At 44.7% G+C, this 21,901-nt stretch overlaps 1 protein-coding gene across 1 annotated transcript in view; it reads left to right on the forward strand.

The window, feature by feature from the left end:
* Window positions 1-8,494, forward strand: part of fat3b (FAT atypical cadherin 3b) — a gene marked incomplete at both ends in the record, with an annotated part of 50,802 nt that extends 42,308 nt beyond the window's left edge. Inside the window, 8 exons of the mRNA XM_083694666.1 lie at window positions 152-299; window positions 798-1,208; window positions 1,332-1,587; window positions 1,696-1,797; window positions 3,629-3,688; window positions 6,959-7,024; window positions 7,440-7,670; window positions 8,106-8,494. Of these exons, the coding sequence (XP_083550792.1) occupies window positions 152-299; window positions 798-1,208; window positions 1,332-1,587; window positions 1,696-1,797; window positions 3,629-3,688; window positions 6,959-7,024; window positions 7,440-7,670; window positions 8,106-8,494 (1,663 nt within the window). The remainder of the gene's footprint in view (window positions 1-151; window positions 300-797; window positions 1,209-1,331; window positions 1,588-1,695; window positions 1,798-3,628; window positions 3,689-6,958; window positions 7,025-7,439; window positions 7,671-8,105) is intronic.
* Window positions 8,495-21,901: the final 13,407 nt, after the last annotated feature.

The following is a 21,901-nucleotide window of genomic DNA, read 5'->3' on the forward strand; positions in this document are numbered from 1 at the left end:
GTGTGTGTGTGTGTGTGTGTGTGTGTGTGTGGTGAGAACTTCATACAGTCTTAATCCAAGTAAATGTATAACCTTTCTCTCTCAGTTTCTCTTGCTCTTGTTCTCTGGCAGTCTCTCTATTTTTGACTCCCCTTCTCTTTCCACTTCACAGATGTGATGAGGATGTGAACGAGTGTGTGCGGGAGGAGTGTGAGAACGGAGGGGAGTGTGTCAACACGTTCGGGGCGTTCTACTGTAACTGTTCGGACGGGTTTGAGGGTCAGTTCTGTGGGGATCGGAGCCCAGGGGATGACACTCAGGTATAACCGTCAAAGCCAAGTGGTAACACGCTTGGCCTCTTCTGTCTCATCCCTCTCATCTGTCTCCCTGTCTATCTTCCTACTGTATCATTAAAAAACAAAAAAACTGAAGGAGTAGCACTCCCCAAACAAATAAACAAATAAACACATGCTTAGATAGAGCAGAGGACTTGTTATGCTTCCACCCACCACTGTCATCATCCTCTTGAGGGCTACAAGACATGCAGGTTATGGTCCCAAGAGGCCAATTCTTTACCACCATAGTTGAATCAAGTGTGTTAGTACTGGACCTGAACAAAAGCGGTCAATTAATCAATTGAGCTGTCAAATCAATCAATCAATCAATCAAACTGTATTTGTATTGCACACTTTATACGCAAATGCATTGCAATGCATTTACAGTCAAAGAAATGATAGCAAAGGGTGATATCACAAAACAACAAGGACCAGTATCAACAATATTTTGATTCAGTTCTGTTGTATGGTTCTGCTTCACAGGCAGAGGCTCTGACCTACTTTGGGCCAGGCGAGATCATCGGCATCTTGGTCCTGATCTTCGTCATTATCCTCCTCCTCATCCTCTTCATCGCGTTCAGGAAAAAAGTCACCTTTCAAAAAGACCCTAACCCCGGCCGGGGGAGCGAGGGAGGAGTGGGGGTGTCAGCGGTTTCTGTGGAGACCAGCTACATGATGCACAAGACGGGCATAGGGGCAGATGGCATAGAGTTCAAGGCTGTACGTGTCGCTGGGTCACCAGGGGTCACCAGTAACTATGGTGATGGAGGGGTCACCGGGGGGCCCCCTCAGGTCATGGTGCGCCCCACTGCCCACTCCCTTCCCGGTTTCCCGGTAAACCAGGGGACAAGAAATTGTGATGGTGACAAGACAACGTCCAGCGAGGGCAGTCAGGTAGTGTAGTGTGAGTGCGGAGTTCTGTGTGTGTGTGTGTGTGTGTGTGTGTGTGTGTGTGTGTGTGTGTGTGTGTGCACGCGAGCGTGCAAATATGTAACCAAACTGTCCTTCTCCCCGCAGATGAGCAGCTTCCTGTCTGACCTGCCTCACATCCTGGGAGGAGTTAGTAGAAGGGGCGTGGCTGTGTGCAGCGTGGCGCCCAATCTACCACCATCATCTCCCTGTCATTCAGAACATAGTCCCTCCCGCAAAACACCCTGGGAGAGGGAGGGAGACAGGGAAGGAGAGGAGGAGAGGGGGAGAGATGGAAGAGAGGAGGAGTGGGAGCAGAGAGCCTACGAGTTGGAGAGAACACAAAGAGCAACCAGTCCACTGGGTAAAAATAACACACATGCACACATACACACGCACACGCACACGCACACACACACACACACACACACACACTGATCTTCTCTCTCTGGTGTGTCTGCTCTTTATGCAGTTGAGGTGTCTGACCTGGTAGAGGAGGTGACATGTTTTTCAGACAGCACATCTGAGGTCCACTCCCTCAGCTCCTTCACCTCTGATTCCTTCAATGACAACGGTAAGATTGATGCTAGGGCTCGCTAGACCATACACACTCTATATACTCATTGAGATGCTAAAGGTGTGCTAGTCTCTCCCAATGCTCTATAGCTGTATTTCCACTATGTTGCTGATATATCATGGCCATGCTAAAAGACATGTATTGTATTGTCATCAAAAGATTCCTACATTAACCCTAACCTTTTACTATATTTAGTTGTTTTTGTAGAATGTAGAATGTAAATAAATGGGTTTTGTTGACATGAATGTCAACAAAACCCAGGCAGTTGGCATGTCAACAAAAACCCTGGCAGTTGGCACCAAGCTGGAAATTGAAGCAGAGAAATATATATCTTCCTCTCAGTGCATTGACACGTAAACATGTTTGCTGTACAGTATGTACTGAGAGTATGCTTTTAAATGAGCTGTTAGTAACTGAGGAACATGCACCCTATTTTTAACTGAGGACCGTTGGAATGTCATCCACACTAATAATTGTGTGTGTGAATTGAGCTGTGTGTTTTCTTTACCGTTTGACAGAGATGTCCCCAATTATCTCCAAAGACATTTCTTGAGGGCATTATCTAATGTCCGTTAGGCAATGCACATATTAGACTTGCAGTCAGTCCTGACAAGGCGCTAATCTTCTCCAGACAGATTTCCTGCGAATCAATTAAACAACTGATTGATTTGACAGAGCAATTGCGTTTAACTACCTTACAGGTGCAGCGTAAACAAGGCAAATCTCCATTTTTGGGGAATACGCTCAGTAGCTAAACAAAAAAATGCTAGTTGACGGAGCAATAGCTCTTACTTGAGTAATGAGACAATCACGCTCAACACATGCACACACCCTCACACACACACAAATAAAAAAGAGAATACACAGACTATGTATAAGAAGTTGTTGTCATTTCTATATGGTGAAACCAATATGTACACAAATACCATCAAATAAGAATCTACACGTTAAGGTCAATTAATTTAAAATCCAAACAAAGTATAGAGCTAAAAGAAGAACCAATTAATTCACAAAAACATAAGTAGAGAGAGAATGTAGAGTGTGTGTGTGGGTGGGAGGGTGTATGGGTGGGTGGGTGGGAGGGTGTATGGGTGGGTGGGTGGGAGGGTGTATGGGTGGGTGGGAGGGTGTGTGTATGGGTGGGTGGGTGGGAGGGTGTGTGTGTGTGTGTGTGTGTGTGTGTGTGTGTGTGTGTGTGTGTGTGTGTGTGTGTGTGTGTGTGTGTGTGTGTGTGTGTGTGTGTGTGTGTGTGGGTGTGTGCACGTGTTGAGTGTGGATGTGCACATGTTTAGGTCTCTGAGTTTCCATAATGATAGTCTCATTACTCCAGTAAACACTGAAGGGCTATTGCTTTGCATTTTTGATTTTCTAGTCCATTACTTATGCAAAGCACTGCATGTGCTCCTTTGTCATACTGAAAGGCTGTTGTACAGTACATACATACATACATACATACATACATACACACACACACACACACACACACACACACACACACACACACACACACACACACACACACACACACACACACACACACACACACACACACACACACACGTGTCCTCTGTCCTTCTCTCTATCTTGCCATTCACTTCCTTGTGATCTTAGCCTATTTTAGGCCTGAACAAAGATAAGTGGGAAAAAAACACCTCATTTTCCTTCTGGAGATGATTATTGTGCTAATCATGATTGATCATAATTAACTATGCACAGTCCACATCGTCTGGGTTGAGGTTTATAGTCATATCTTTGATAATAACTCATATCCCTATTTTGGTATTATTTCTGTCTCTTTCCCCTCTCCCCATCCTTCTCTGTCACCAAGCCTCCATAGTGACAGTCATACGGCTGGTCAACGATGCTGTGGACTCCATTGAAAGCGAAGGTATGCTCATATGGATCTTTTTTTTTTTTTACCACATTAGGACATCTTCCTCTCTCAGCGCCAGTCTGCTTCTACTTATCCTTGCCTCTATTGGCCAGACAGTATTGTGTAACATTGCTGAACCAAGAACGTGTGTGAGAATGAAAGAATGCGTCAGATACCCAGGCTCTTGGACATGTACTGAAGTGCTGAGTTACGTGCATACATCATGAGAGCCGTAGATATATACAAGGCTCTGGTGTGTTTATTTGTTTATCGGGATATGCAGCTGCTACTATTCTTAGGATCACATAAAGCATAGAATACATGACAGAGTACAGAACAGTTATATACAGGAACGTTTTACTTTTAGTATGTCTTATCTGTTGTGCCTGGGCACTTTATCTGTCTCACCGTGGGAGAGTGAGAAACGTCCTCTCGATTCCTTTGTATGTCTTGACATGTGAAGAATTGACAATAAAGCCACTTTGACTTTGACTTTGACTTTGAACAGAACAGTTATATACAAGAACAACACAAGATAATATAACAATAAATTCCAAATGTAGTGTGTACAGCGTCTCCTGCCAGGATGGGTCCCATTATAAAGCTCAGAGCATGCAGCAGGCCAGAGAGGTTAGGAGACCCTGATACCTACACAAAAACATCTGTGATGGTGTTGGACATCACAACCAGGTGCCCAGTGGATATCCACTGAAGCAGTGAAGAGAGTAGACCTGTGCCCAATCTGGAGGTGACAGGTGACAGGCGGCAGCTTGCAGTGTTCAGCAGACCAAGAGGTGTGATTGGACAAAGGGGTCTGATGATAAGCTTCTGCTTGGTCAGAATCCATTAGTGGAGAGAGTGCTGTCTGGTTAGAGTGCTAACCCTGATAAGAACAGAGGTATCCACAAAGGAAAGGTTAATGGTGAAATGTCAATTCAGACAGTGGAAGGTCAGTTCTGGTCTAACATCATCACTCAATCAACAAAGTGAATGCTTCTGAATCCTCTTAGGGCACCTGAAATGATCTTGATTTAAAAATTATATGCAGAATAGATTTGAAAGAAAATGTTGTTAAAAAACATAACAATTTTATACTATCTGAGTACAATAACAGTATTATAAATTCATTTAAAAAGGAATGCCACTTAAGCAATCAGGTTCTCTAAGTTTTAATTTGTAATACATCTATAAATGTTTTAATATATTTTGTTTTGCCTTGAAAGTTTACACTTGGCTGTGTAGATCAGTGGGAGAAAATCCAAATGGAATGTTTTTATTTCAAATTCAGACTCAGAGGCAATACAATGTGAATAGACATCTACTATTACATACAACACCAATACATTTCTTCAGCAAAGACACTACCATGAAGCTTATCACTTGATATCAGTTGATATTTTTCACTTCATACCTCAATTAGTGAACTAGTCTAGTGAATTCTAGATTGTTATTTGTCCACCTGCTACTACAATGCTGTCTTTGCTTTGCATAGCTTTTAAAGCCAGCAACATTACTGTGAATAAGGTTTAAAAAACATTCTGTTGTCGTTAAAACATGATATGGAGAGGGGAAACATAGGACGCCATTTGCAACCAAATTATCTGAGGCCTACCTGAGCCAAGGGGATTGACAGAGGGATAGCCCGAACAGCTGTTCGTGGTCGCTGTTTCACACCTGTCTGGGTATGTCAAAAGGCAGGTATGAAACAGCAACCACGAACAGCTGTTCGGCTTCGCTGAATGAATTGCAATGAATTGTGCGATACCGAACGTGCTGAAGGGATATTTTTTGTTGCCTTGGTGAAGGGGATGTATATATATTTTTTATTATTATTATTTTTTACAATGGAATGGAATCGCCCTGCTGTTTACCGCCATCTTACAGCACATCTGGGTCAAACAGGGATTCCCCCCTTGAGTGAAGAGAAGGGAATGCACTAAAGCAAACATTTCTTTTGGAATGGAAAGGTGCCCTGGTTTTTGCTGGGGAACAACTAGTCTGCTAGATATTCGCGTGTAAGTTCGCTTTAATAGCAGACGGTGGTAAACTGCCTGTCTGAGGCTCTCTACCCTCGCTTATCTCATTAACCAATCAGAAATCATAAAGAGGTCACCTGGAAGGTCATACAGAATATCTCTGATAGTAAAATAATCCATGTTGTAATCGATTCTCACTTATGAAATAATTCCTGAGGACGAAATAAGATGAATGATTGAATGAAAGCCTAACAGACCAATATATACTTATACTTATAAGACTTATTAGTCCATTACAAGCAATAATAAGAAACTATAGACAGATATACACTGTTTATTTTTCCTTACCAAGTACAATAAATAGCTGTAAATAGAGTCTTTTTTTCATGTCCTCCAATCAGGGAAGGGGGTGGTAGGGATAAAAAAATGTAATGAAAAAAGGACATTATGCAATGCTTTCTGATAGAACTTAATTGCTGTCTCTCCATTTCAAAGCTACCAAAAAAAAAGAAAAATGCAAATCACCCATGGGCCTGATTGGACCACTAGACACAGTTCTCTGCAGAAATAAACATGTCTGCTCTGCACAAAATATTGCTTAACTATGTATCTCTCTCTCTCTCTCTCTCTCTCTCTCTCTCTCTTTCTCTTTATCTCTCTCAGTTTCAGGCATGGATGGAGCGGAAACCCACAGCAGGCGTGGTGAGTCAGACATCTTTTTCATCTTCTGAACTCTCCTTAACAATGGCTTATGTGGCTGCTTTAACTGGGAAAACCATGTGTTCCCAGTTATGTGTATTGCACGTGTACAGTAGTATTCCTATTCAGATCTGCAAACCGCATTTTACACCTCCCCATATTGTCGTTTTACATTCCTGTCAAATTGTGTGTTTGCCCCTGGATCTCTGGATATTGGTGTAGATATAGTCGCTCTTTTATTAATCGCCACATCGTCTGTGTGTGTGTGTGTGTGTGTGTGTGTGTGTGTGTGTGTGTGTGTGTGTGTGTGTGTGTGTGTGTGTGTGTGTGTGTGTGTGTGAGAGCGTGAGTGTGTGCATATGTGGTGTGTGTGTGTGTGTGTGTGTGAGAGCGTGAGTGTGTGCATATGTGGTGTGTGTGTGTGTGTGTGTGTGTGTGTGTGTGTGTGTGTGTTTTTTGTACATCGACCGAATCTCTGCCTTCCCTTTTCTCCCTACCACCAATACCTAATTCACAAGCTTCAGCTGCCTTTAATTGTTTTTGTTTGAGTTCTTCTCATCATCAGAAACTCTTTTCTCTCGCGGTGTTTGCTTTTCCGTTTTATTTGCAGTGAACCGGCATCTGCGGTGCGAGGATGACATGTGTGTAGAGGTCATCAAAGAGTACATTGTGGATTGTAAGAGTGTTTTTTTCACTGTGTGTGTGATTTTTAGCCAGACTGTTCTCTCCAACAGCATGCAATCCCTCATCTTGCCACCGTAATAGGAAACAAACACACCACCTCCGCACTACCTCAAAATCTGACCCCTCCGGCTTTTAACATCCCACAGATGTGACCTTTATATGACCCGCATGATTCCGTAGGTAGTGATGATGTAATGTACTGTCCTGTGTGATACAGTACACAACATGTCTTCAGGTCAGAGCAGCGGGTTAACAAGTTGCACACCGCAGCTTTCCGTTATACTCAATCAAACTTCTTCAATGCTGTGGGGGGGGGGGGGGGGGGTGTAGAACAGACTGGGAGCAGACATGGAGCCTTGGAAACCATGCCTCCAGCCCCCTGACTCTGTTTTCCTCTTCCTCCGCAGCATACCACTGGGAGTCCTCTGACTGGCTGTCTCCCTCACGGCTCCGGGCCATCGAGGGCGGGGCGCTCCACGACCCCGGTGACGACCCCTCCTCACACAGACGAGGAGGCAGCACGCGTTCCCTACAGCTGGACTACAGACTCGCAGGGAACGGCGGGGAGAGGAGGGGCTACGAGGGCGAGGGAGGGGACGAAGGCGGGAGAGGAGGAGGAGGGCACGAGTGGGAGAGAAGTCAAACGGGCGCAAGGGAGAGAGGGCACGGCGGCGCGAGAGGGGTTCAGAGGGAACGAGGATGCTCGGGCGAGAGAGAGGGAGAGGGAGGCAGAGAGAGAGGGAGCACGGGCGTAAGAAGAGGGTACGAAAGGGAAAGAGAGCGCTCGAGTCAGAGGAAGAGAGGGCGTTCAAGTGAGAAGGAGAGAGGACACTCGGGGGAGAGGAAGAGAGGAAGAGAGGAGGAGAGGGAGAGAAGGCACTCAGGGGAAAGGGAGAGAGGGCAAAGTAGGGAGAGAGAGTTAGCAGGTGAAAGGAGAGGGTATGAAGGCGAAGGAAGGCACTCAGCAGAAAGAGGGAGTGCGTACAAGGGCCAAAGAGGGGATGTGGACAGAGCGGGGGGATGTGAAGGCCAAAGAGACAACCAACCATCACATGACCCTGATAACCGTGAAGAGAACTCCTCTCCCATATACGAGGAGTTCCGTGAACCCAACCACGACCAGGACCAAGACCACAACCACAACCAAGAGGAGCAGGACCATTACGACACTCTACCCCCAGCCCGCCCTGCCTATGAGGGCTACCCCTCCACTCCCCCTGGCCTCAACCTGCACCCAGCCCAGCTGCTGCCCCCACTCCGGGCCTGGGAAGGACAGCCGGGGAGGTGGGTGGTACAGGAGCATGACCAGGCGGGGTTGGGGTCAGGTTTGGGGACAGGGTCTGGGTCCGGGGACGAGCTGGAGAGACTACTGAACCTGGTGTCCCTCAGGGCCAGACGGGCCACACGCACACACAGAGCCTCTATAGGGTCAGAACCAGCCGAGTCAGATGGCATGCACTGACCACAGAGAACATACTGTACACACATCCCATTGGATCAGGTTCTGGACTGAAAACACTTTTATGTCTGTGACTCGTATATGCTATCACCTGTGCTGATCACATATGCTGTAATAACTTTATGATTATTGCAATCAAGCTTTAACAGAAGTCTGGCTTCTCATGAGTTACATTATCATTCTGAATTATCCTCACCTCAACTACGCAGTTACACACAAACACGCGCACGCACACACACACACACACACACACACACACACCCACGATGCAGTGTGATACCTCCACAATGCAACAACATATTCTGTATTCTGCTGCTGTTTTTTTTAATGTTTCTAGCCCACATCAAGTTAAACTTTCAAAGTTGACATAGTAATTATAACATAGCTGATATAAAATCAACAAAAGTTTATTTTTGATTTATTTATTGTACCATTTATCTATTTATCTATCTATCTATCTATCTTATGTAACTTATTGGGAACAATATAATAAGTGTTCTCTTTTGCTTGCAGTATAATATTTTGTTTTAATTGTGCCATTATCAGACATGGAGAAAAGGTAAGCTTTATGTCTATCCTACGCTCAAATAGTTATATTTTCAATACAGGTCTAATGTATTATATGACATATGAATTTGATCTTTGTTATGACAGTATTAGCTCCTTGTAAATACATCCTCACCCCCATATCCAACTGTATCCCATAGGTTCTTCATGTGAAATATATTATTTGGTAAAACTACAGGTACAATAACAATAAAGGCATATTAAGCAACATGACATGATGCAGCATGTGTACTATAAGTCAATTATTCATGTATTAATAAAGTATTAACCACGCTGTGGGGAACTGTGAGGTGTGCTTGACTTCAAAGGTGGCATTAAGTAGACAAACATGCAACATGACTAAGTTATTTATTTCAGAGCTTTTTGCAATGTGGCTTTGGGGAGGGTTCAGAGAGATATGCGTGTGTGCGTGCATGCATTTCATGTGCGTGCGTGCTTGTGTGTGCGTGCCTGCCTGCCTGCTTGTCTGCGTGTGTGTGTTTTGTTCAGCAAGCCTACACACAGGAGAAGTAGTGCACTGTGAGGTCATAGGAGAGATTGTAGTAGGTGATCTATTGTTCTATTGTTTGTTTCTTTGCTTGTTGTAATGTGTGGTCACTGCACAATGACAAGACTGAGTAAATGATGTTGATAGAAGGTGTGGTCAGTGTGTGTGTGTGTGTGTGTGTGTGTGTGTGTGTGTGTGTGTGTGTGTGTGTGTGTGTGTGTGTGTGTGTGTGTGTGTGTGACATTGTGGTTTGTACCTACATTTGCTTTTCGTCCTTCTGTGCTAGTGTCAAATGTGGCCTGGTGTTTGTGTTTCGGGCCCAATGTTGGGGAAGCTACTCAGAAATTGTAGTTAACCAAACTACACCAAAGCTACCCTTGTGAGAAATATAGTTTGTCAAACTAAAGTCACTTAGTTTAATATATATATACCACTATAAAGTAGTTCAATATATCAAAACTACTTAATGAAATTAAAACAAAAAATAATTAAGAAACATGACTGCAAGAACAGAGTCTAATTTTAACAGGATGTGTCATTTATTACACAAAGAGGCAAATTGTTGAAACACTTTGTAGAACATGTTTCTAGGCCAATAACAAATGTTGTCCTTATCTGACACTGAAATGCTGCTGACATGCAACACACAGACCTGTGTTGAATTTAAAGAATAAGTATTTGTAGAACTAGATGATGTCTTGGTCTTTTCTGGTAATCTTGCTGCAATGTATTCATTTCCTCAGATTGTAATGGATGTATCCTCTGATAATAAAAAGAACACATTTAAAACACAGGCAAATAATGATAATAATAATAATAATAAAAATGATTTCCATATATCTATATACTAATACTAAAATAGCCTAGTGTCCTTTGAACTTGAGGACGGGACAGTGTATATACTGTACCTGCTATGTTAGGCTCCATACATACATATAATGTTGTGCAGTTCTAATATATTTCCACCAGTTGGCAGTAAACTAGACAGGGTTGCACCCATGGGGAGATAGGCCTGTAGTACACCTCTTATGATCTACTAGTTATTCTAATAAAAATGTATTTCATAAGATCGCTGTACACAATAGCTCCTTATGCGATCTATTCCAACAATATATTCAATTACAGAGAAGTGTTTCTACTCCATTTCTACTCCATTTAGGATTTATAGATAATCTAGGACTACCAACTCTCATCCAAATCTTGCAAACTCCCTTATTCCATTAGCTAACATTTGCCATTTGAGTCTAAATGATGCTGATATTTAGCTAGGTAAGATAGCGAGCTTGTTAGGCTAGCCAGAGTCAAACATATGGCTACCAGGTAGCTATGAGACGTCTACTGTACTGGGCAGCAAACTCACCTTGATATGTGTTATTAAGTCTTTTCGGTGGAATTGGTTTTATAAATGTGCTTAAGTATGGCCACAGTGTTTCTGTGACGTTTTGGTCCTGGTCCATACTGTACTGCGACTTGTACAAAACAGTTACAGAAGAAGGCGCTGACTGAGTTATATCACAAGACTATTGAATCAAGAGAGAGAGGGAGGTACAACCATGTGGAAAGGTGGGGGTGGATTTTGAAGTACAAGGGCTGAAATAATAATGTAATTCCCTTTTATTTGCTGTGTGATTTATTTGGTGAGTAATGGTTACTGGGTTTGGTGTAATATCGAGCCCTCTGATTGACTGAGCCCTCTGTAAAATAAAAATAAAAAGTTTGAAAAATGTTATTAATGCATATCGTTACAATACAAGCTTACAGTATATGGGATTAAAGGTCATTGCACATCTGTGAAATGCAGGTATATTAGCAACATTTGTCAGCGGTAACAGGTGAAATTACCACTGCCTTGGAGCATTGTCTCATCTGCGCTCAGATGGGTGGAGTACCGATGAAAGAGGCGTGTTCAAGACAAGAGCAATAAAAATCACAATAACATTTCAGACACACCCCCTAGCGCTACTGCCAGCGCCGGCGCCCCCGCAGAGGCTGCTTTTCCCCTAAGACAGAGTTTTACACCGTTAAAATATAGCCGTTGATGTCTCTGTCTCTGGCCCCGTCAGCACCATGGCTCCTCTGGCAGGACAAGTACCTCAGATGGGTCTGTAGGGAGAGACAGGAAGATACTGCAGGGTACTTTCCAGCTGCTCCACTGGTGTGAGATGCAGGCTGCTCTCTTTTACGCCTGTCTGAGTCGATAAGAGAATGGCCTCGCTGATTGTGTTGATTAGTGATGCAGGAATTGAGCAGCATACAGCAGTGCTCCTCAGTGCTCCTCATTTCATGCACCTTGGTTGGAGACAGAGATGAGTAGCGCTGCAGTGGGAGGAGCTGTCCACAATGCTGAAGCAAATACTCTTCTTAAGCTGCACTTATGCCACTGCAACATTCTCTCTCTGTAAGTGTCTCACAAGATACCCTTGTTGTAAAAAGTTACCCTATTTTTTCTGAGGTGACATCTGCCTTTTATTAAGCGTTTATTCCAATACTCCTACATGTATATTTTAGACATTGAGTTTAGCAGCAAAACTGGCCTCCGGGTTTTGGTGTACTTCTCATATGGTACGAGTGAGCAAATTCTATTTCTAAAATCGTACTTAAGTAATCATAAGTCCCAGACAGCAATTGGATTTCCATCATTTACACTGGAGGGCAAGAGTGTACCTGGTGTATTTCCAGACAAACTGTTCTCAGCGTTGTTATCTTCATGAATTAGATATGGGTAAACAGGAAGAGGGTAATCTAGTCTGAGACTAGAAGAGAGTCTTTTCAATTGTCTGTCATACATGTTAAATGGGCTCCTAGTCCCCTTCTCCCATCTGAAGCCAGGTAGACTGAGCTGTGCTCTGGGAAACACATTGACATGATGGATGGACATGATTCAAGATTCAAGATTCAAGATTCAAGATTCAAGATTCTTTATTTGTCACGTGCATACAAGTATACAGTGAAATGAAAAAGTGACAGTGCCACAGAGTAGTGCAACAATACAATACGTTTTAAAATAGAATAAAATAAAATAAAATAGAAGTACTAAAAAATATACAGTATGAACAGTATAAACAGTATAAACAATATGAACAGTATAAGCAGTATAAGCAATATAAACAGCAGATGGATGATTATGTGTGTGCATATGTGTTATGATGTCAGTGAGTGTGTGAGTGACTTGAGGGGGGCACTGGTGGGGTCATCGTTGATGATTCTGATGGCGTGGGGGAAGAAACTCAGTCTTAGTCTCTCTGTTCTTGCTGCCTGACAGCGAAGGCGTTTGCCTGACCGCAGCAGCTGGAACAGTCCATGTTTCGGGTGGTGAGGGTCCTTCATAATCCTGTAGGCTCTGGTCCTACACCTCCTGGTGTACAGGACATGGAGAAGGGGAGTTGGAGCTCCCATGGTCTTTTCTGCCAGGCGTACCACCCTTTGCAGAGCTCGCCTGTCCTGGGCTGTGCTGTTACCATACCAGACGATGTTGCCAGCCAGGATGCTCTCCACAGCTCCAGAGTAGAAGGACTGAAGGATCCTCCGGGAGACTTTGAATTTCCTCAGCTGCCTGAGATGGAAGAGGCGTTGCCTTGCCTTTCCCACCAGTGAACTGATGTGGGTAGTCCAGGTCAGGTCTTCTGTGATGTGGACTCCCAGGTATTTAAAACTGCTCACCCTGTCCACAGCAGTCCCACCGATGTCAAGCGGCGTGTAGGTCCTTGGATGTTGTACTCTCCTGAAGTCTACAATCAGCTCCTTAGTCTTGGAGACATTCAGGATGAGGCTATTCTCCTGACACCAGAGTGACAGGTCCGCCACCTCGTCCAGATAGGTTTCCTCATTGTTTTCTGAGATCAGCCCCACCACAACTGTGTCGTCCGCAAACTTGATGATGGAGTTGTCGCTGGACTTAGCCACACAGTCGTGGGTGTACAGGGAGTAGAGGAGGGGGCTAAGGACGCAGCCCTGGGGGGACCGTGTGCTCAGGATGAGTGTGCTGGAGGTGTCTACCCACCCTGACCACCTGCGGCCTGGCCGTCAGGAAGTCCAGGATCCAGGCACACAGGGGAATGTTCAGTCCTAAACCAATCATCTTTTCAGCCAGTCTGGTGGGGACTATGGTATTGAACGCTGAGCTGTAGTCTATAAACAGCATTCTCACATAGCCCCCCTTCTGATTTTCAAGGTGAGAGAGAGTGGTGTGGAGGACCTGGGAGACTGCATCATCTGTAGATCTGTTTGGTCTATTTGCGAACTGCAGTGGGTCCAAGGTCGGAGGGAGGGAGGAGCAGATGTATTCCTTAATCAGCCTCTCAAAGCACTTCATGACCACTGAGGTTAGAGCCACGGGTCTATAGTCATTTAAGCAGGCTGGGGAGGTGATCTTGGGCACAGGGACGATGGAGGATCTTTTAAAACAGGTGGGAACTACTGAATTTGCCAATGATAAGTTGAATATGGTAGTGAACACAGGAGCTAGCTGGTTAGCACAGGTCTTAAGTACTCTCCCCGGAATACCATCCGGGCCAGCAGCTTTCCTAGTGTTCACCTTCAGCAGAGCCCTCCTCACGTCGTGTTCCGTCACGGAGAGTGCTTGCTCTGCCCTAGCGTGTGAACTCCCATCAGCCGCGCTAGCCAGCACTCTGACGTTGTTGTTAGCCGGCGCGCTAGCGGTGGTGTTGCCAGCCTCAAACCGTGCATAAAAAGAGTTCAGGTCTTCGGCTAGGGAGGCATCTGCACTTCCGGTTGAGGGGGGTGTGTGCCGGTAGTCCGTAATAGATCGTAGTCCTCGCCATAGGCCCCTGGTGTCGTTGCTTTCCATCTGCGCCTGCATTCTGTCTGCATATCTCCTCTTGGCGGCTTTCACCGCCCTCCGCAGATTGTAGGATTCCACTTTATACTCCTCCATGCTGCCGGATGCCAGGCCGGAGTTGTAACCTGAGATTGTTGTGAAGAATATGTTGCACTGGTTAGTGAAAAATTACGAATCTTCTTTAAAAAAAATATATATATATGATTTTTCTTTTGCTTACATTCACCTTCATTGTGTATGATCGTTTTTGACATTAGAGGTTCCACTTTGTGTAGTGAAGATACTTTAACCTCATAGTCATCCAGATTAGGATTTGTATGTGATTGAACTGGTTTAGGATGTGAGAAATCTCTCACTTCCCACTGTATGCCACGGGCCACAGCATCTCCCCCTCCATTCCTCTCTCTCTTTCAAGAGTTTGAAGAAGATCTGTGTTATTTTTCATGTTTATACATCTCACAATGTAAACAAGAGAGGCTAGGAGACAGTTCCAAATGATATTCCCATGGCAACCAGATATGAGGCAATCATATCTTACGCAACAGGGTTTTGGCCAATTAGTTGGCATGTCACTGTGTGTGTGCGTGCGTGCGTGCGTGCGTGCGTGCGTGCGTGCGTGCATACGTGCACGCACGCGCGTGTGTGTGTGTGTGGGAGGGTGCCTGTCAACCACCCATAATCTTACTCTAACATAATTGTACTTCTTGAGGCATACCTGACACAGCCACACATCCCTTTATGGAATTCCTTCATACTGAAACACATTACAGTTCTATGTGTACGTAGGAGTAGGCCTTGGGTGAAGGGTCATTGTGTGTGTGTGTGTATAGGGGTTATGGGGTTATGAGCATGATTCACGGCATGTTATAAATACGTATAACTGTGTGTGAGTAAGTCAGTAAGTGTCTTTTACATCCCCCCAGTTAGTGTCATCAATAGAGATGGGAACATGATAGCCCTGAAGCACAGCTCCTCTATTGGCTTACCAAACCTTGACATAGTAGCTCAAGGTAAGTGAATACGGGGTTGTTCCTCATGGCTGGGAACACGGTAGATGGTGGATAGTGCTTATCTGGTTCCAGTGCTATTCTCTCTCCAAGTGGGAAACTTGATTAGAAACAGTCTGATGTTATCACACAGAGCCCAGCGAGAGACTCTCTCTCTTTCTCTTTCACAATCATAGCTCTCGCTCTCTCTCTCTCTCTCTCTCTCTCTCTCTCTCTCTCTCTCTCTCTCGCTCTCTCTCTCTCTCTCTGAGCAGTGAATAATCTAGCTCTCTGTTTGAGGTTTGGGGGAGAGACAGGGAGACGCAGAGAGCCAGTCGCCCCAGGGTAGCCTTCCCGGGGACGGAGCCCAGCAGACTCTCAATGGGAGGTATCAGTAGTACACTCAGCTCTCATACCCTAGGGTGGTAAGAAGCATCAGTAGTACACTCAGCCCTCGTACCCTAGAGTAGTAGGAAGCATCAGTAGTACACTCAGCCCTCGTACCCTAGAGTAGTAGGAAGCATCAGTAGTACACTCAGCCCTCGTACCCTAGAGTAGTAGGAAGCATCAGTAGTACACTCAGCCCTCGTACCCTAGAGTAGTAGGAAGCATCAGTAGTACACTCTGAGATGTGGACAACAAGTACAACACCACAGGCAGGATGAGGGTGAAATGACAGAGCACAGCTGTGTGGAAAGAGAGATGAAATAGTCCTGAATTTAATGAACGTGTATTAAAAGGTAATCAAATTGTGTTGTCAACAACATCACTGGCATCGACACACAGGCAACAGGAAGGTCAAGTCCATCCATGTCCATTCAAGTCAATAAAAGGCTTAGTAATCAATACTCAGGTCAGGTTTTCCTACCCACCATCTCCAGAGCAGTAAGGATCCAGCAGCAGTCCCTGTGGGTTGGGATGGGACCAGCTGGTATTTACACTATAAAGGCTGCTAAACCACTTAACCATAACAGCTCCTATTCCACTGTAACGGGCCAGACAGAACCGAGGAGGGACGGACAGAGGGAAGCCGGGGTGTTACATAAAAGAGGGGGAGGATGGAGGGATGGGAGGATGAAGGAGAGGCGGAGATTAGTGGTCCCCTGTTCTTGCTCAGGGAATTGGAGGGGTGGTTATGGGGTGATTATACCCGCATGCTGTTCTCAATAATACCAGGATTACACTGACTCTCTAACCAGACCTCATCTCTGTGTGCAACATCTGCGTCTGCCACCACACACACACACACACACACACACACACACACACACACACACACACACACACACACACACACACACATATATATACCATACACACAAGACAAACCACTTATATTCCTATCCTCTCTCTCATAAAACACCACCAAATGCAATCAGATCCTAGTGACTACTTCAGGACATACACATATATATGCGTCGCGGCTAGACTGTGTGTGTGTGTGTGTGTGTGTGTGTGTGTGTGTGTGTGTGTGTGTGTGTGTGTGTGTGTGTGTGTGTGTGTGTGTGTATGTGTATGCGTACACACCCATCTCTTGCCCCCTGTTGCGTTTCAGATTAGTAAATCAATCCTCCAGCATATGCCTAAAGGCTGATTGCATATGTGTGAGATTGAGAGAGAGAGAGAGAGAGAGAGAGAGAGAGAGAAAAGGAAATGGGTTACAGAATCCATAAGCATCCATGTGTACTGCAGTGCTGCAGGTGGAAATAACTGATGATGTCACAATTATAGTGATGTAAGCTGGACTTCGTCTGTAGTACTTACTTACAATCTATAGAGGCCATAATACATATCTATAATTAACTACAATAAATATCTCTCTCAGGCAATAACAACTCATGTTAAAGAGATAGTTCAGGTTTTTCTATGTTAGACCTTGGAATGATGTAGTCTCATCCACTTTTTTCAGTCATATTTCCATTTTTTAACTTTCTTTGGCTCCAGTGAGCCATACCAGTGTACATAGAAAAACCTGAACTATCCCTTTAAGTGTTCCACAAATATTAGATAAACTTTCGCCGTACAACAAAAACAATACAGATAGAATACAGAATACAACAGAACTACTAACAACACACACACACACTTGTTTTTTCCCCCAAAAATGCAACCACACACAGTTGCCAAGACAACACACTTGTCTTACTATTGCTTCTCAGTTTTCTCACGTATGCCTTGAGAATTAAGTGATATTTGACAGCCCAAGCTATGACAAATATGCTCAACTCAAATGCTTTTCAAGCAGAAGACACACAGTACTCAGTGTTATATAACCAGTTGTATAAAGTGAACATTGACAAAGCCTTGGGCTTTTATCTCACAGATTAGCCATGATGTATTCATGTTTCTGAGTGACAATACGGAGTGACAATACGGAATTACAAGATGCCAACAAGGAGGGATATCTGTAGTCGCATGTGTGTGTTGGCTGATAATGAGTGTAGCCCTTCTGTGCAGTGTAGCCTATGGTGTGTGTGTGTGTGTGTGTGTGTGTGTGTGTGTGTGTGTGTGTGTGTGTGTGTGTGTGTGTGTGTGTGTGTGTGTGTGTGTGTGTGTGTGTGTGTGTGAGAGAGAGAAAGACAGAGAGAGAGAGAGAGAGAGAGAGAGAAAGTGCGTGCATACTGTACAGTGTGTACTGTGCATGTGTTTGTGCTAAATGACTGTGTGACCATCAGCCTCACGCTCGTCTGTCTGTGTTCACAAATCAATGTCTGTGTGTGTGTGTGTGTGTGTGTGTGTGTGTGTGTGTGTGTGTGTGTGTGTGTGTGTGTGTGTGTGTGTGTGTAGCCACGTGTATAGGGATGACCTTACTGTCAGAGCCATAAGCATACCGTTATCATCAGTGACACACCCATCTATTATTCAACCCGGGACTTCGGAGCACGGCTCTCAGCACTGCTCTCAGGTCAGTTGTGTGTACCCTCTAATGGCTAAAGGTTTTAGCAATGGCCTAAGATAAACTTGTGCTGGAGAGGGGGGTACACTTTGTAAGCTGGTAGTAAAGAATGTATAGCTGACCTCAATGTGTCAACAGTGATGACTGTATTGACAATGCTACTGGGGCTTACTTTTCTGAACTGTCGTCACCAGTTCACTACACCCGCCGGTATTTTGCACTGAATAACCTCATTTTAAATGAGATATTTCAAGCATGCACATAGATCCCTGATGAAGGCATTGCATGGCCAAATGTTGGTTCAGACACTGATCAATCCAAATCTGAGAGTTTGATAGTCTACAGTATGCCTTTGTTATTCTCCTCAAGTTCATCATCCACCAGTCTGCACCTTAGTCAACTTGTTTGTGCATCCTCATTTACTGTAATAATTTTATTTACTAAATCATACAGTGTAGTGCACCACAATGTGCGCAGTATATGTTATTTGTATATAGTCAGTGTCGTCTTTATCTGACTAAACCCCTCAGTTCTCGCCAAGGCCGGCGGTGGCTATGAGCAGCGGTGGACTCAGCTCACCCAAATGTGCGTCTTGCCCACCCAATCAAAAGTTGTTTTTTTTCTTCGGAATTGTTGATATTCCGGAGGTGTGTTTGAATGTTTCATCTCATATTTGCATTTTCTGTAGGTCCATATACTATCTGTCTATCTATTGAGCGCTGGTGTAATGGTGTGGGGAATGTTTTCTTGGCACACTTTGGGCCCGTTAATACCAATCATAATAATCATCGCTTGAATGCCACAGCCTATTTGAGTATTGTTGCTGACCATGTGCATCCCTTCATGGCCACAATTTACCCGTCTTCTAATGGCTACTTCCAGCATGATAATGCACCATGCCACAAAGCAAAAGTCGTCTCAAACTGGTTCATTCACAGCTTGAAATTGCACCTGAAAAATCCATGTCATCACAGACCAGAATCTCAAAGGAATGTTTCCAACCTCTTGTGGAAATCTTTTTGGAGAGTAAAGGGAGGCCCTACCCAGTATTAGTATAGTGTTCCTAATAAAGCGTTCGGTGAGTGTATACAGTGCCTTAGGAAAGTATTCAGAGCCCTTCACTTTTTCCACATTTTGTTGTGTTATAGACTCAATTTAAAATGGATTAAATTAAAAGAATTTGCAATTCACACACAATAACCCAAAATGACAAAGTGAAAAGACTTAGAAATGTCAGTAAATTTATTAAAATGGAAATACAGAAATACCTCATGTACATAAGTATTCAGACCCTTTGCTATGACACTCTTAAAATTAGCTGAAATGCAAAAATCAACAAATCACTCAGTAAGTTGAATTGATCTTAATGCAAGGTTAATAGTCCATGTAATTTTGGAATGAATATCTTTGTTTTTATAGGGTCTCTGATTTGCATAGGAATCAATTACACACTGTGTAGATTAGGATCCTCCCTGTCTGTGGATGACTTTGTCACCTACTTTGAAAAGAAGGTTAATGATATTAGCAGCTCTTTCTCTCTACCTCTTGCCAACACTGCCACCTCTCCTCCCAAACCCACTGGGCTACACTCGGTCTCTGGTTTATCAGCTTTTCCCCCCTCTCCCCTGATGATATTCTAAAACTGATCACATCCAAGCGGGCAACCACCTGCCCTCTCGATCCTATCCCCTCCCCCTTTCTCCAATCCATCTCCAGTCCTCCTCTATCATCTCTCTATCCATAGGATATGTCCCAGCTGCCTTAAAGAAAGCCAAAGTCAAGCCAAAGTCAAGCCTCAACTCTTGACCCGTCTGCTGTCCATAACTACAGACCGGTATCCCTTCTCCTCTCCTCCTCTCCTCTTAACTAAAACCCTTGAACGTGCTGTCTCTAACTAACTGTCTCACTACCTCCTTCAGAACAACCTCCTTGACCCTCACCAATCCGGCTTCAAGGCTGGGCACTCTACTGAGACTGCGCTCCTTGATGTCACGGAGGCCCTCCACTCTGCTCGAGCTTCCTCCCTCTCCTCTGTTCTCATTCTTCTGGACCTGTCTGCTGCATTTGACACAAGAAACCACCCGATCCTTCTCTCCACCCTCTCAGAACTGGGCATCTCTGGCTCTGCACTCTCCTGGTTTGCATCCTACCTGGCCGATCGCTCTTACCAGGTGATGTGGAGAGGATTGCTGTCCCCTCCATGAGCCCTCACCACTGGGGTCCCACAGGGCTCTGTCCAAGGACCCTTACTGTTCTCCCTCTATACCAAAGCTCGGTAATTTCCTCACATGGTTTCTCCGACCACTGCTACTCAGATGACACTCAAATCTTTCTCTCTTTCCCCCCTTCTGACTCACAGGTGGCAACATGTGTCTCTGCGTGTCTTGCAGACATTTCCACTTGGATGTCAGCCCACCACCTCAAGCTCAACCTTAACAAGACTGCTGCTCTTCCTCTCGGGAAAGCCTGCCCTCTCCAAGACTTCTCAAGAACTCTACTGTGACCTCCACCCAGACAGCCAAGAACCTTGGGGTGATCCTTGACAACCACTTATTCAGTGTGGCGAACATCACAGCGACAGCACGCTCCTGTAGATACTCTCCCCAAATTCTCCCATGTCAACCCACTCCTTCACACCCTCCACTGGCTGCCGGTAGCAGCTCGCATCAGATTCAAGACCCTGGTGCTCGCCTACCGGGCGGCAAAGGGAACAGCCCGTCCCTACTTGCAAGCAATGGTCAACCCCCAAACCCCTGTCCAATCACTCTGGTCTTCCACCTCGGCTGGCCGCCTGGCACCGCCGCCTCTATGTGGATGCAGCTGCCGCGCTACTTGGTCACGGCTTTTCACTGTCCTGGTGCCGCGCTGGTGGAACGAGCTTCCTACTGCTGTCATGGCTGCAGAGTCACTACCAATCTTCCGCCGTAGATTGAAGACCCATCTCTTCAGGCCCCATTAACTGTCCCTTCTAAAGACCTCTTCATCTCCACTACCCCCCTGTACAAGTTTCTCTACTGTAAATAAATGAATAAAAAAAATATATAAAATAATAATAATTATTATTCCAGTAACCCTAACCCTAACCCAAACCCTAACCCTAACTGCCAATAGCCCCTGGTCCTAGCATAGATTACTTTTTCTTATGATGAATGATGGATATATGATTCACTTACCTAGACAAATGTATTTGGTGTAAGTCGCTTTGGATAAAGGTGTCTGCTAAATGCCATAAATTTAACGTAAATGACACCAAGAGGCTGAACAAGCTTATTAGAAAAGCTGGTTCTGTCCTCAGTGTCACCCTGGACACTGTGGAGGAGGTGGCCAATAGGAGGATGAGGACCAAACTCCTGGCCATTATGGACAGTCCCTACCATCCCGTACATGACACTGTGACAGAGCAGAGAAGCTCCTTTAGCAACAGACTACTACAACCACGTTGCACTAAGGAGCGCTATAGGAGATCTTTTCTGCCTGCCGCAATAAGACTGTACAACTCCTCCTCCGGCTGGCTCGAGTCAGGCTGGGGGATGTTAAATCATACTACTGTATATAATGTTTCAGATGTCTATTTTATTCTATTATTCTATTGTCACATTATTTTTGTTGTTGTTATATTTTGGTTGTTTGTGATGTGGGCTGCTGTTACGCCTTAATTTCCCCTCAGGGATCAATA

Source organism: Argentina silus, assembly GCF_951799395.1.
Source record: "Argentina silus genome assembly, chromosome: 2".
In the NCBI taxonomy this organism is placed as follows: domain Eukaryota; kingdom Metazoa; phylum Chordata; class Actinopteri; order Argentiniformes; family Argentinidae; genus Argentina; species Argentina silus.